Source organism: Mauremys mutica, chromosome 16 (genome assembly GCF_020497125.1).
Source record: "Mauremys mutica isolate MM-2020 ecotype Southern chromosome 16, ASM2049712v1, whole genome shotgun sequence".
Lineage (NCBI taxonomy): Eukaryota > Metazoa > Chordata > Testudines > Geoemydidae > Mauremys > Mauremys mutica.
The window spans coordinates 23,674,709-23,690,733 of record NC_059087.1 but is presented as its reverse complement, the minus strand read 5'-3'; the positions used below and the strand labels follow the sequence as shown (position 1 = coordinate 23,690,733).

The following is a 16,025-nucleotide window of genomic DNA, read 5'->3' as shown; positions in this document are numbered from 1 at the left end:
TGGACCAAGGTGTCACTGGGGGTCAGTGGCAGAGCCAGGAATACAACCCAGGAAACCTGACTCATTATCACTTGCTTTACTCACTAGACAGCACTTCCTCCCTTCCTAAGAATGTTTGGTTTGCTTAACGGATAACCACAAATTAACTGTCATAGTTGAAACTAAGTGCCCCAAATTCACTTAACTACAGTATTTGCATTTAATTTAAACATAATGAGATTATGTGCTGTATGTTCCAAAATGTAAAAAAAAAATACCCAGGAACATATTTTTCTGAGGTTTAACAACTGTGTAAGAGAGATATATCTCATTATACTACCATAACACCTCAATAAATACGTTTTTGTAGTCGGCTGCTGTTTAACATACATTAACTCTTATTAAATGTAGAGAAATGTATCTAGTTGCCATAATTATTGTATGCGCATTAAATGCCAATTAATTATTTAAAACATATTTACCGAGGGTAACAAAACTTATAAATCCGTTACGGAGCTGTTAACCTCGATAAATATTTTTAAAATAATCAACTGGCATGTGAGTAACATACAGCAACTATCTCATTATATATATATATATTAAATCCCGAGAGGAGACAGTTAATTTAAAGCATGACCAAATTGCTCATGACATGGTAATTAAGCATTTACCCTGCATTATAGATCTGCCATGAAACCCAATCTTTCATGGTACAGCAGGAAGATTCAGAAAATGTCCTTCAATCAGGACTATCTGGGAATTGAGGAAGTGGATGGAAACAAGATTGATTGACATGGGTCAACTGACTGTCCTTTTTTCTCTCAAGCCGCTCACACGATGAGGAGTACACCCCACCACCCCCATCCCGGGGGAAGAAAAAGAAAAAGAAATCCACACGTAAGAAGAGGAGGAGGTGAGTTCAGAGAGGGGGAAACCCCACAGACCAGTGGCTGCTCAGATCCCAGACAAAGGGAAGATATCTCCCAGGCGAGGTGACAGCTGGGAGAGCATGTGATCCTATGGGAAAGACGATGTTAGCTCCTAGGAAGGAAGGGAATTGTTTAGCCTGGTTCCAGGAGGTATAACTAGAAGCAATGGGGTGAAATCAAGAGAAAAAAGCTGAATATCAAGTTAAATGTCCCAACAGTGAAATCTGTTAGGCCATGGAATAGCCTCCCTAAGAGAGAACAGGGGAAGACCCTTCTCTTGGGACTTTTAAAAACAGACTGGGCTGGACACTAGGAAATGGATCAGAGCGCACAGCTCTGCACTTTAGCCCCAGACCCACAAAGGTATGTGGACTCCTAACTTACAATGATTTCAAATTAAGTGCAAATTAAGAGCGTGCCCCTGTGTTTTTTGCTTATCTAATCTCATATTACTTTCAGCTGGACTTCATGGTGCATGTTCTGTTCTGTTAAGGTCAGTCTACCAGGCCCATCACCAGGGCGTCTGAACACCTTGATTTTATCATAGCAGGACTCAGACCCATAACCTTAAGCCAGCAATTACAGGGCAGGGCTGTGCTGCCAGGACCTAAAGCTCAGGCATAAGCTGTGTGTGAAAAATCAGTGCCAGGAGGTGGCAGCCGTGCAAAGCTGTGGCAGCTCCGGCAGCCTTGAAATGGGAAATTCCACCCAGCACACTCAGCTGCAGTAACACCTGCTGAAATAAATGTGATGTCTTCATTGCAATCAAACCAGGCAGAAATCCAGAGCCTGGGTTTGCATGTCAACATATTGCTAGAGGGGAAGAGTCCCCTGATTAAAAAAAGGCCAGGGAGAGCTGTGAAAAAATAAATCTGCTTTTCAGAACTGTCATTCTCTGACTGTCTATAAACATAGCAAACCACGGCAGTGTGGGCTAGATGAAATGACTATAAAGTGGGGGCGCAACTGGTTGAAAGACCTTACTCAAGGATTAGTTACCAGTGGTTCGCTCTCAGACTGGGAGGACATATCTAGTGGGGTCCCACACGTCAGTCCTGAGTCTGGTACTAGTCAACATTTCCATTAATGACTTGGATAACAGAGTAGAGAGTATGCTTCTAAAATCTGCAGCTGATGCCAAGCTAGGAGGGGTTGCAAACACTTTGGAGGACAGGATTGGAATTCTTGATCTTGACGAATTGGAGAATTGGTCTGAAATCAACAAGATGACATGCCCAGGTAGCGTGTGAGACGACATTCAATAAAGATAAGTGCAAAGGAGGGAAAATCAAGTGCACAGTTACAAAATGGGGAATTACTGGCTAGGCTGTAGTACTCCTGAAAAGGATCTGGAGATTATAATGGTTCACAGATTGAATATGAGTCAGCACCATGGTGCACTCGCAAAAAAGGCTAAAATCATTCTGGGGCGTTTTAACCGGCGTGTCATATGTTAAGACATGGGAGGTAACTGTCTCACTCTACTCAGCATTGGTGAGGGCTCAGCTGGAGCACCGTGTCCAGTTCTGGGTGCCACACTTTAGGAAAGATGGGGACAAATTGGAGAGTGTCCAGAGGAGAGCAGCGAAAACGAGAAAAGGTTTAGAAAACCTGACCCGTGAGGAAAAGTTTAAAAAACCCTGAGCTTGTTTAGTCTTGAGAAGAAGATTGAGGTGGGATCCAATAAGTCTTCAAATATATTAAGGGCTGTTATAAAAAGGACACTGGTGAAGGGAGGACAAGAAGTAATTGGTTTAATCTGCAGCAGGGGAGATTTACATTAGAAATCAGGTAAAACTTTCTAACGCCAGGGGGAGCTAAGCTCTGAAATAGGCTTCCAAGGGAGATTGTGCAATCCCATCATTGGAGGTTTTAAAGAGCAGGTTGGACTGTCAGGGATGGTCTAATCCAGCCTCAGTGCAGGGGCCTGGTCTAGAGGGCCTCTCAAGGTCCTTTCCAATCCTGCATTTCTATGATTCTGTAAATATTGGGCCCCAGGGAAAGTCAGTGCTTGGATCCCAGCCTGGTTCAGGCAGATGCTATACAAGCTCCCCCCAGCTCTACTAATACACTTTCACCTTCCCCTCCCCACCCCCCCAGCACCCCTGCCCTCCAGACTAGGGGCCCAACTCCCCACCACCACATTTCAGGGCTCAGCACTCAGCGTGCGACCCCCCCTCCTCTGCAAACTGCCGTGCCGGCTGCGGCAGCGCTAGGGATCAGACTCGCAATGAGGGGAAAGAGACCTAGACCTGGCGAGTGCATTTGAGGAGGGAGCTAGGGCGATGGCCGAGGAAGGGGGATCATGTCTGTGCTGCAGCCAGGGCTGTGACAGAGGGGGATCCCCTGAGTCCTTGGGAGAGAGCGGCAATACAGCGACTGTGGGGATTGCACTGAGTTCTTTAGGCTGTTCTCAGCAGCTCCCAGTCAGCACGAAGCTGCTTATACCCCCACCACACAGTGCTGGAGCTTGAGCAGAAATGTCACCAACGTTTCTGTCGGGCCATGGTGGGGTGTGGGCACCCGGGACCCAAAGGGACCCTGCTGCAGCAGGTTGGGCAATGTTCTCTGATTCAACCCAGACCTGCAGTCCTCTGGGCCTCCCCTGCACGCTGCCTGGCAGCTATGGCAAATTCAGGGGTCTTTCCTGATGGGAACAGCACCTGCCAGGCGGGAATGAGTTTTCGCTTGTCCTCTAAGCAAGGACTGGAATGCAGGTCTCCTGGGTGAAAGGCGAGTGTGGTCAACCCCTGTGTCCCCAGGCGCTCACCCCAAGCAGACAGACTCCTCCAGCTCGGAGCACCACGTGCCCAGTAAGTAACGTGTTGTCGCTGTTCCCCAGGTCTCCATCGTATAGCCCCTCGCCTGTGAAGAAGAAGAAGAAGAAAAGCTCAAAGAAACGCAAGAGAAACAGGTATTCCCCCTAAAACGCTCAGCCCCCAGCCCAGCGCCCGCTCCTCCCCAGGCACTGAACGCAAGGCGGTTGAGCGCAGCTGGGTGATTTGAGTTAGAAGGAGGCTTAGAGGTAAAGGATCTCCATGCTGCTTGGCCCTGCTGTCTGGGCAATGTTGGCCCCTGTGGGGATGGCCAGTGGGACATCTTTGCACTCCTTAACTCCCACATAACCCTGGGCTAAAGTGGGACAGAAGTGGTGCATGGGAGTCCCTGGGAGGGATCCTGGCTGACCCAGAGAGCTCCCACTGCAATGGGATCTCTGACACCCTTATCACCCCACCCAGTCTCAGGAAGTTCGTACCTGCATTGGCCCTAGCAGGGAGCAACACCTGTGCTCTTCTAAAGGGTTGTGCGGCGCCTCTGCACAGGAGTGCAAGGGACAGGGAGGCTGCCAGCTCTCCCTCCCTCTTCCCTTGCAGACCTCGCAGGGCCAGGCATAATTCAACTCTGTTCTCCGGAGGCTTTGGCGTTAACGCGTGGGCTGTCCGCATTGCTCACCAAACGAGTGTCTGTCTGTCCACAGACTCCTGCAGACAGCGCTGGGCCAGGTTTCTTTCCTAGCCATTGGCTATTTTGGTTTGTTCCCCCTTTTTTCAATGGAAGCTTAAATTCTGCAGAATTCTGGGACCAAGCAGCTGTAGCGCAGCCTGCACACGCCAGCTCAGCCCAACTGCTCCCATATGGCCTTAACGCCAGACCATTGAAACCTGCCCAAATGGCACCCTACACAACTCAAGGAGGTGCAAATGCTCATGAGGCAGCGTTCTGATGTCCCGGGGGTGCTCTAGAAATAGGATGGAAGGCTAGGACCAAACTCAAAGGCAAGGTTTATAGGAATTCGTCTGAGCCCAAACCCTTGGCCCTCGTCCTCTGTCACCCCATTTCCATCCTGCTTTATTACTAGCTCAATAAGCCTCAAAAGAACCCAAATATTGGAACCAGTGATGGGCTCAAACACAAACCCCATATGCCATACTCAGCCCCCCCCCCCCCCCAGCCCGAACATTTAGAACAGCTCGGGTGCACGTCTACATCTGAACGTCCCAGCAGGCATCTCTCTCTCCAACAGGCCAAAAGCAGATCCGAATGCCTTCAAAGCAGGAGGCCTGCTGTGAGCTGGCCCCAGCTCCAAGCTGGCTAGCTCAGGCCCATCTCTAATGTAAAGAGCACGATTACATTTTTAAATATCAAACATTCCAGTTTCTTCTTCCAACCACTGACCCAATATTTGCTGAGAACAATGGGTGCCATCTTCCTCGGAAAGTTCATGTATTTATAATTGATTGAACCAACAAGCCAGGACAGTCTTACAAAAGAGACAAAACAAAAAGACTAAAAAGTGAGCCCGATACTCAGGAAGAGAGAGAGAGGGATTGAAAGACTCCTCCAATGCATTTCACTACAAAGGAGCATGCCATATTCCTCCCGAGACTGTACCCTGCCCCAGCAATGAGGAGCCCGATGGATCCTCTGCTGCTTTGCACGTGGTGTAGCCATGTATGCGGTGCAGAGCAGGGGCAATCCATCCTCCGCTCAGAGCAGCAGCCTTTAACACCCACTTTGCACAGGTGTAAATGATGACCCCGGTGCAAACCAGGGCTACTAATGTTGATGGAGAGGCTCCAGATTTACAGCAGTGTCCCTGAGATCAGACTCGGCCCCACATATCTGTAGTATTAAATGGGGTGTGGGGCATTGTTAGGGGGCTTTCCCTTCACCCCCTTCCCTGGTTCTTGTCACGCAGGCAGAAAGCGGAAGGCCAGAAGTCCGACGTGCAGGCAATGTTGATTGGGGTTAGTTTCAAGCAAGCATATCCATAGCGCTGACGCTGCCGAGCCCTACTTCCCAGTGTCCCATTCCTCCACTCCTTAGCAGGCACCATTACACCTGCCCTTTGTCCCACCTCTTACAATTTATGGTCATGTTCCGTTTTGGGGGGTCGTGACTCTGGGGGCTTCGTCCCACCTCTTTTGTATCGCATGGGAGGGGGAAGGAGTGGGGTTGTGCTACGATGAGGGACAGGCATTGCTTTGGCCTTTTAGTGCTTCGTTAACCTTCCCAGTCATCGCCCCTCCCGACTGGTTGCTTGATCTTGCTTTGAGATAGGAGTTGAGGCCCTCTTCAATGCATTATCTTCCCACCATGCCCAGTACCACGTTAGCTGTTCTTATCTGTTCCCATTATATTAACAACCCGTCTGGCTGGGCAGAAGCAACCCACAGTGTCTTTTTCCTTTGTTCACGCATGTTAGTAAGAATATAAGAATATCAGAACTCAAACGGGTAAACAAGACCCAAACTTCTATCTCTGGTTATGGACAGGCCTGAATCCTACATTGTTACTAACCCTCCTAACAGGCATGTGTATAGAATCAACTCCCCTAGAACACAAGGCCTAGCCATTGCATCAGTCCGAATCCTGCCCTCCACCACCACCATCATCAGGGAGTAAGGCCTGTAGAGCAAGAGAACCACCATGGTCAGATTTCAGAGAGGCCGTGCAAGGTCCCCCACCCCACATTTAACCCAGGGGCAAGGATTTGGCCCAAAATAAAGAAAACTGATAGGCAGGGGGCCTTCCTGACTGCTCGATACAGACAGATTACACTGCCCTTTGAGCAGGCTCATCTCTCCCCGCCAAGGCTGCAGGGCTGAATTAGCACCAACAGGGAAAATTCAACCAATCAGAGGAATAAACAGACGCAGCTCAACAGAGCTCTTCCACCCAGGGCCAGATTGTCAAGTGCTGAGCACCCACAAACGGGGGCCAGAATTTCAAAACACTCAGCAGGCAGCAGCTCCCACTGGGACACTTACCAGCATTTCCAAGAGCTCAGTTCCTGGCAGGCTAAGCTGTCTTGGGAAGACGGACATGTAGGAGAGTGTGATTCCCAGCCCCACACTAGCTCTGACGGAGCTAGCGCACTAAAAATAGAGCCTAGCTGCAGCAATGCAAGGAGCGGGACGGGAGGGACTAGCCACCCGAGTACGTGCCTCGCATCTCAGATTGGTACATACACGGGGCAGCAGCTAGCTCCTCCCACCACTCACGCCTCCACATTAGCATGCTAGTGTGGGTGTGTCTCTCCAAGATGGGACATACGTCACCAGCTCACAATGTAGATATATCCTTAGGTAGCTAAATGGCAGCTGAGGTCTATTGAAAGGTCCTTGTGGGGTAGACTCTTTGAGCCATTTTAACACCTTTCCACTGTCTATATGAGGGAGCTAGTCTGAAATGTGTCTGTCTCCGAACAAATGCAGCAGTGTGTGTTGATTCCACAGTGACATCTACATTCAGTTTATATATTTGCTTCTTGCAGGTTATCTTCAAAGAAGAGAAGACACAGGTAAGGGCTCTGAAAGCTTTGCCACCCACTTACGCAGTATGGGGTAATTCTGCCCACATGGGGCGATGGGAAACACCATCGGACTCTAGGGAAGTCCAGATTTACTAGTGCTGGCGCAGGAAGGTGTAAGTTTGACCTAGCAGAGCTTAGGAAACGCCCTAGGCTCCCCCTCCACCCGCAGAGCATCTGACGTTAAAGCTGCACTGGGCCATCTCAGCCTCTTCCATTGGGATGGAATTCAACTGTATGTGCTGCTTGACCTGAGTGGTGCTTGGGTCTCATGCTGGTCTCTCTATACACGGGTGAATGCTACCCCTGGTGAACGTCTGCCAGCATATACAAGCATAGGCCGTGCACTAAATCCAGCTCCTGGAGTGCATATTTATAGCTAGGTTAAGGTTAACCCTTCCTTGAACAGGTCAATATTAAAGGGAGAGTGCACGGACGTAGACGGACCAGTATAGGAGTCAGACATTCACTGAGTGTTATTTTTGCCTTCCTATGTGCAAGGGCATTTGGAAGATTTTCTGCAGTGGTGGCCTGCTGTGCTGTTACACCAAAGGGCCTGACAGTTTTCCCTTTATGGATCCCAGCTTTGAGGCATTCCGATAGCTCCTGGGTTTTTATTTGTCCCTTGGGTGCCACAGCACTGTCAAAAGCAGACATCATTTGCAACCTTGTTAGCTGGGAGGGTCCAGTGTCAGTGAGCGGAAGCCACCCTCCCTCCGACCTCGCTGCTAGTTTAAAGTTCTAACTCTGATTGCTCAACGAGCTTAAAGGCTGGCTGGAAACTCCGTCCTAAACATACAGACTTCGGGGCTCAACTTATAACTGAGCAAGCTAGTGTCTGATGTCAGTTTCCTACTGTGCTGGCTGGGGCTTGATCCGGACTGTAATTAAAGGTTCCAGCATGTGGATTTTAATGAAAAACTTGTGTTCCCAAGACAGCTTCTAGGGGCTTTTTTAGTGGGGAGAGGTGCAGCTTCAGAAAGCTGAGCACAGGAAAGTATGAAACCTCTTTCTAGAGGCAGATCTGTAGTGGCTTGGCCTGCATTCTGAAACTGCATTTCTCTCATGGTGTGATTTACCAGCAAACCTACGCTGTGACGAGAATCCAGCCTCTGAAGGGCCTTGTGCGGGAAGCTCATTGTATCCTACTGTAATGGTCCCTCGCTCTCCCTCTCGGAGGGAGGCCACTCAGGCGGGTCCTGTGGGGCCAGGACCAGAGTCTACAAGACAGGCAAGAGCCCCCAATAGGGCTGGGCGATTAATAGTCCCTGTCAGGCTTTTGCCTGGGTTTGGGTGTCTCAAGCCGTCAGCCCTTAAACCGAGTCTATTCGGGCTGGCTGTGGCCTGGGCGGAGCTCAGGCAGCCAGCAAACAAAACAGTCTCAGGGCTAGGTTCAGCCAGCAAACAAAACAGTCTACAGGTGAGTGGTAAGGGAAGCTCCTCTTCGGAGCTAGAGCCTCCTTTCACAGTGTAGGGGGGTCAGCCACCCTGGGGTGGCGTGGCAGGGGGACGCGGGCCCACCCTACTCCACCACATCCCAGCCCAGGGCCCTGGCAGGGGCAGAATCGGCTGCCCCAGCGCCGGCAGGGATCCAGCCGCAAAACGCCGACTGGGCCACCCTTGGCTCTGCAGCCAGCTGCTTCGGGGCTGCCCCTGGGCCACTTCCTGCCACCCTGGGGTTCGGTACCTCTCGCCTCCAGGCCTCTTCCAGCAACTCGGGGTAGATGGCAGCAGGCACTCCGGGCCACACCTCGTCGGCGTCTGTGGATTGAGCACTGCCTGGTGAGGGTTCCTCTCGGGGACACGGCAGAGCATCCTTCCCCTCCACAGGCTCTCCCCCAACTGTGCTGCAGGGCCGGCCTTTTATACTTCCAGCCATGCCCCAGTACTTCCGGCGAGGGGGGCGGGGCGATCTAGGCTCCACCCTCCAGTGGGAGTGTAATGGTCCCTCACTCTCCCCACTCAGCCTCGCTACACCTACTCATTGAAGTCTTTGGCTCTATGGACCCAAGTCACTGCTGCTTTATTCCAGATTTACACTGGTGTAACTCCACCGATACCAACACATGTATATTCAATATATAGTTTTCATCCACTTTCTCCATAAGGCAGGTGGGATGATTGATCCCTTTGTTTGGGGCTCATGAGACAATATGTTTTTTTACTGAAATACAATGGACCAGATTCACTCTACTGGGATAAGGAAACCCAAGACCGTTGGTGTGAATGGAATTGTGTCCATTTGCATCAATGGTGAACAAAACCTGCCGGTGATTTCTGAGATTCAATGTCCTGTTCGTTTGATTGTTTTGGCTGATTAGAACTGAAATCTTCCAATTAATTAGCCATTTCTTATTTAGTTCCTCAAGCCCAAAAAGTAAAAGAAAGGAAGAAAGAAAACACAAAAAACAGTAAGTAGAGATGTACTGAACTATCCAAAGTGTTTTTGCTGAACTGTCCCTTTAAAAGTCATGGATGTGGGGGAGGTTTTGGTACCAGAAAACTGTTTGTTGGTATTGTATGGAGTTAGCCACAGATGGGCACCCATCACAGTAAACCTCCTCTTGCATTTTGAAATCACATGCTTATTTTCCAGCTAAAACAAGGGATGTTTTTATCCTTCCCAAGGAGGATTTGAATTAGAGCTGGTCAGTGTTTTCCAAACGTGAACATTTAAAATTTTGAAGCTAGAAAAACTTGGTGTTGGGGATGGAGGGACGGGGGGAAACCCAAAAAAGTTTGTAAAATGTTTGTCCCTTTTGTCTGACCAACTCTGCTTGGAATGTAAAGATCAGAACATCAGGGGCTGCCGTTTCAAAGGGCAGGGGCTGCTCAGTGGCAGGTGCAAAATACACAGCTCGTACTTGGCCTTGCTGGGTGCTTGTGGAAGATTGAAGTACAGCACCTCTGAGAGATGGCCAGTAGTGTCAGAAGGAGGCTTGGCACATGGAAAGGCCAATGATCAAATTTTCTTCATGCTGTAGGGACAAAGGCATTCGAAAGCAGCAGTGTGCTTTGAGGATGTACGCTCCACACATGCCTCAATCTTGCAAAATATATGCGTTCACATGTATGTAAGGTTAACTGTGGACACAAGGACTTCATGCAACCGGGCATGCAAAGGGTGGCTTGGGTGTACAAGTGTCCATTTGCACATGCAGTGTATGCAATCTGCATGCCCAATGTGGGAACAGCAGTCAGCATTACCTGTGCAATATGCGCGTATGTAACTTACACCCATAGCATGGGACCCTCCTTTGAACCTGTGACCCCAGATGTGGTGAAAAGCAAGAGCAGTTTCAGGGAGCAGAGGGACAGTTTAATGTACACTAACACAGCTGGGACACTATCAGTCTTTAAAGGGCATCCGAACCCCTGCAGGAGGGGTGCACTCAGGAGGGGAGGCTGAGAAGAAATGTGACCAGCACTGCAGAGTGCAGACCAAAATGACCCCTGACTCTGAGACTTCATGCCAGGACAGCCCAGCTTGAGGCGAATGATCACATCTGCCTGCGACATTTAATCTGTGCCGCAGTCCGGATGTTGCCCCCTGTTGCTTTCACTCCCTTAGAGCAAGGTTGCAATCCCCTGACTCAGGAGAGCTCAGACCACTCCAGCCAAAACGAGGAACACCCTCTATGAATGCAGCACGACAGGGGTGTTGTGCTCCCCCCCGTTCCTTTAACTCCTGCCTTATCTAATACTAAACACAAATAGCCCCACTGATTCCAGCGGGGTCACTCATGGAATAAGGCACCACTGACCATAAGTGTGGCAGAACCTGCCGCTAAGTAAAGAAGAGGAACCAAAATAAATCAGGCAAAGGAAACTGTGTGGTTTCAAGGCAGCAGCTATCCTCAGGGCAGACTCTGATCTCTTGAGCTGGGTTTTGATCCACACTGCTAGAGTCTCTCTGGCTTGAGCCAATCTGCAGTGGGCCTTTCCCGGCAAGAACACAGCCGGCTGCTAGTTCATTGGTACACGGGAGGAAATGTTCGCGTCACAGCTTCATTATTTGCAGTGTGTCACCTAAGGCAGATGGTACCATTTCTGCACCCCCATGGGATGGCAAAAGCTTTAAACGAAGATTAACGAGGATAGTAAATGGTCCAGACTAACACGGCTACCCCTCTGATACATGAAGGCACAGACGCAGATCTTTGTACAAGGGGCAGATGTTCACTATTGCCCACTCCAAGCATTCAAAAGTCATGAACCAAGCCCCCCAAATCATGATCAGCTTGAAATGGTGAGATTTTTAATTAATAATAATAAAGGTGGGGTTCTTCTTATTTGCCTCGAGGTTTTTTTAGGTTGCAGCTGGGCCGCATTTCGAAGCTTTTCTCTGCAGTGATGAAGGCTAGAAAGGTTTCTGCTGAGTTTCTCACCAAATTTCATGCCTCCAGGAGCTGGGGGCTTTAAGAAAAACAGCAAATATCATGACAGTTGTGATAAGATCACACGAGTTGGCAACACATTCCCCAAACATTCCTGTGAACAAAAAAACAAACCCCTCGAACTGGCCAAAATCAGCAAAGAGCACATAATAAGCAGATACAAAAATAGTCAAACCAAACAGCCAACGAGAGTCTAAGTAAATATTCACCCGACAGCTTTTGCAATGTTCAATCTGCTCTGGGCGGGATATTCTTTTGTATTGGGGGAGATGCAGTTCTCAGGCAGATGAGCTGTTGGTTTTATTATAGGTTGATTTATTACACCCCAGTCATGTGACATGTGGGCAGAAATCCAGAATTTCTAAATAAAACAATGCACGTGGCCAAATAACAAAGCCGCAAAATTAGATCATGCCCCAGCCCTCATGCTAACAATCCCCTCCTGGCTAACAAATCACTATCTCCATTAGCTGGCACCTCCTGGCTAAAAATCCAGGCTCCACAGATACCTAAAATGTTGCCAAATATGGGCTCTGACCAGCCACCGAAAGGAACAAATGCTGAAGCTGATAGCTTGCCACCAAAAGCCCCGTCATGCCCACTGCAGAGTGCAACCCTAGTGGCAGACAACAAGAATGTTACAATCAATTGTAACTGCTGTATTGGAGCAAAGGGGGAGTGGAACAGGCCTCTGGATGCTGGGGCACATGCATGCATCCCTGCGCGCCTGTCCCTTTAAAACTGGGTGGTCACAGGGCGCGTGACTAGGACCTAGTACATGATCTACAAGAAGACAGATCTAAAGCTTCCTGCCTCTTAAGCAGGGGCAGCACACGGGATTGAGCTAGACTCAGGGAAAGCCTACAGTGAGAGGTCTCTGTAGCAGCCAGGAAAGGGCTCCCTGGGGGGCAAAGACGTGCCTCCGCTTCCCAGCTAGAGGAAGCAGGGAAGGCGTCCGTCATCATGTATTTTGCGTTATTTTGAGCCACTCTTGCATCTTCTGCTTATTAATAAACCCACCCTGTGGAAAGGGACGTGGGCCTAACCTCGAGAGTTTCGTTTGGAGTGACCTGGCTGATGGGACTTCCCACTAGCTGAAAGAGAGGCCCAGAAGTAAGGAGATCCCAGCCTGCAGAGTAGTTTGTGTTACAGTTGCCCAAAGGATGTTGGCTGATCAGTCGTGCTCTTCCAGCCTGGCAGATGCACGGATTTATAGAGCTTAAGGCAAGAAGGGATCATTACTGTCATCTAGTCTGACCTCCTGCATAGCACAGGCTGTAGAACTCCACCCCGTGATTCCTGCTTCGAGCTCGGTGACTTGTGGTTGAGGTACGGCCTATCTCTTGGAAAGGCATGAGGTGTTGATCTATAAACTCCAAGCAATGGCCAATAATCTTCACTGTTTAGGAAAATGTACACCTTATTTCCATTTTGTCTGTTGCCAACTTCAGCTTCCATCCACTTGATCTCAGGCCACCTTTGTCTGCTAGATTAATGAACTGTTTTCTTTCCACTCTCAAAAGCTCTCGTAGCCGGCCACGAAAATCCCACCGCCACCGCCACTACCACTCTCGCTCGGAGAGCTCCGATTCCCTCTCCTCTAGCTGCCAAAGCAGGTAATGGTGCCATTTGTGGAGTTGATTTTCCTTTTGCCTCGCTTCCGAGCTAGCTCAGGGGTTCAGTCTAAACCACCGCCACGCACTGAGATGCTCTGTCTCCCTCTAGTGGTGGCTGGGTCACACAGAGAGGTGATTGAGCATGCTACTCTCTTGGGTTGGGTTGGGAGCAGTATTTTTAGCTCAAGCAGTAGAGGCTCATGCTTTTAGATCTAGAGGTGCCAGGTTCAATCCCTGCTGCCGCTGATCCTGCCAGGGAGGCAGCTTAACATTATCCTAGTTTCCCAAGGTGACCTGAAGACACATGACCAGCCCAAGGCCTATGCACCACTGAACTCCCACTTTTAAGCCCTTAAAATAGGTCTTGGTACATGGGTGACTCTCATACCCAGTGGATCTATTTGCCATTGTCACTAAACAGCTGCCCACTTTGACACGAGTAGCCATCTTTGTTTTGGGCATGGCAGAGAGGGTGGTGGTATATGCCAGGATTGCTGGGCAATGGAAGAGCTGTGTGAAAGGATCGTGCTAGACCTGGCCCAGGTCACTCTGCCATTTACAAAAATACTCAACTTTAAAAACAAATACGATCCTTTACGGAATTTGGTGGCAGCAGGTCGTGAAGAGTTGTTGATCGCTGGAGGAGGGAATGCAGTGTGAGGACAAGACAATCATGGAACACATTAGAGCAGGTGGACAGGGCTGCATTCTCTCAGAGACATGTCACCTCCGGGGTTTTAAGACCCCTCCAAACAGAGATGGAGACAAGCCACAAAAGTCAGATCCAGGTTTCATCTCCCACACTAAAGCGCAGGGAGGTTTGAAAACAGAGTTTGTGTCCAGGCTGTAACCAAGTAAAACTTGGATCTGAGTCCAGGTTTGAATTCTGAACCCCTCCAAAGTTCGGAGGCTTTGGATCAGGGTCCAAACTCATCATGAGTTTCAAAACATTAAGAAAATTCGAATAGGAATAGGAGTCAGTATCCACCTTTTCTCTCAAATTCTGGCAGCCAGCCATAGCCTGCCTCAAGGTAGCAATCAAAGAGGTGAAATTCCCCTGTGTAGTGGACCCATAATGACCCCTAGCTCTTACACAGCACCTCGGTGAGGCGATCTTAAAACACTTCATGAAGGAAGCATCATTATCCTCATTTTACAGATGGGGAAACTGGGGGCAGGGAAGAGACTTGCTCAAGGTCACCCAACAGGCCAGTGGCTGAGCCGGAAATGGAATCCTTGTCTCCTGAGTCCTGCTCCCGTGCTGTATCCGCTAGGCCACACAGCCTCCTGTAAGCCTGGTGCTGGCTCTCTGCACAGAAGTTACTTTCCCCCAACATGCGGCGCCAACAGAGAGGGTGGCCACTCACACGTTCCCGGAATACTGGGCATCCCAGTGCTTCTAGGAATGGTGGGGGAAACCTTTTTAAGCGCGTGCTGCCCTGCCTCCACCCCCGCCGGCATCATCTCGCACGCACGGTGCGTTCAAAGTCATGCCACACGGGTGGAGAGTGCCATCTTGTGGTGCGCACAACCCTGCGCCCCTGCCGTGACCTTGCATGCACGATGCGTTCGAGGTCATGCCAGTGGGCGCATAGTGGCGCACTCTTAAAGAGGTGTCCTCTAGCCAATACCAGACAAAACCATGCCCAGGTTTGTCCCAGTATCAGACAGGGCACTAAAGCGCACTAGACGAGGACTGTCCGGTTTATAGCCAGACAAATGGCTTCATTACGCGGAAGAGGGGACATTGTTGGCACTGCTGCAATACAAATCACGAATACTACTACTAATTCATCATGGTTTGATTTGACGTTTCTCTTTCTTCAGGCACAGAGCCAGGTCTCGGGAGGAAGGCCACAAAGCAAGACGAAGACGCTCCCAGCACTGTTCAAAGAGCACTGAGAAGCGAAGCATCTCTGCAGAGGGTCAGGCCAGCCATTCCCCCCGCCAAACCCTTCAGAGCTACAGCTTCCTCTCGGCTAAGGACGTAGTAAGTATTCTGCATTCTGCTTCCTTGTGCAGACTAGCCACAGAAACTTGGGAGGGGGGGGAAATCCAGTATGAAATTTTTATAACTCAATTACAGTTACGTTAGACAAAGTTGGTTTAAAACTGTATTATTTATTGATGGTGCTGTTCTCCGACATATTAAAAGTCATTCCTTTCCCTCAGCACTTACCCGCTGGGGGTGGGGTAGGATAAGCCTTTAGTCTATGAATAATGAATAGGGGACATTTAACGGAAAAACAGCCTCCAGCGATGGTATGTTACGGGGACGTGTTTGTTATGCAGTCATTGCTCAGCTGGATGTGAACTTAAATTCGCTGGTCTTTGTGCCCAATGGTTTAGTCTTTGCGGGGGGATCAAGAGAATCAAACGTATATGAAAGAAACATTTACATTGAATGAATTGGGGATTTTTGGCAGGGGATGTTTGTTGACTTTCGGGATTCTTTTAGGATCATCGCTCCTCTTTGCAGACCAACCGAAGGGCCAAATTCTGAGCTTGTAGGCAGCTCCTCTTGATAGAACGGGGGCTGTGTGTGCAGCCAAGGGTAGAGTCAGACCCAATGTCTTGAGATATCTTTTCATCTACATAGAGAGAGAGAGAATCTGATCCATGTCCTAGAACCTGTCTTCATCTCACGAGAGAGAGAAAGAGAGAGCTACATAAGGACCTGATTCTCCACCACACTGCACCTTATACAGCACTGTGCAAAACAGGTGTAAAGAGCTGTCAGGTCGGGATGAACTCACTTCACACAGAGACAAACCACTACACAAAGTGCCAC

The 16,025-nt window shown here is 49.4% G+C and overlaps 1 protein-coding gene across 1 annotated transcript in view; it reads left to right on the top strand.

Annotated features, from left to right (window-relative positions):
- The window catches only part of SRRM4 (serine/arginine repetitive matrix 4), a 145,564-nt gene that overhangs the window by 113,176 nt on the left and 16,363 nt on the right, over positions 1–16,025 (top strand). Inside the window, exons 3-8 of the mRNA XM_044990404.1 lie at positions 806–892; positions 3,751–3,822; positions 7,186–7,212; positions 9,582–9,632; positions 13,142–13,234; positions 15,062–15,224. Of these exons, the coding sequence (XP_044846339.1) occupies positions 806–892; positions 3,751–3,822; positions 7,186–7,212; positions 9,582–9,632; positions 13,142–13,234; positions 15,062–15,224 (493 nt within the window). The remainder of the gene's footprint in view (positions 1–805; positions 893–3,750; positions 3,823–7,185; positions 7,213–9,581; positions 9,633–13,141; positions 13,235–15,061; positions 15,225–16,025) is intronic.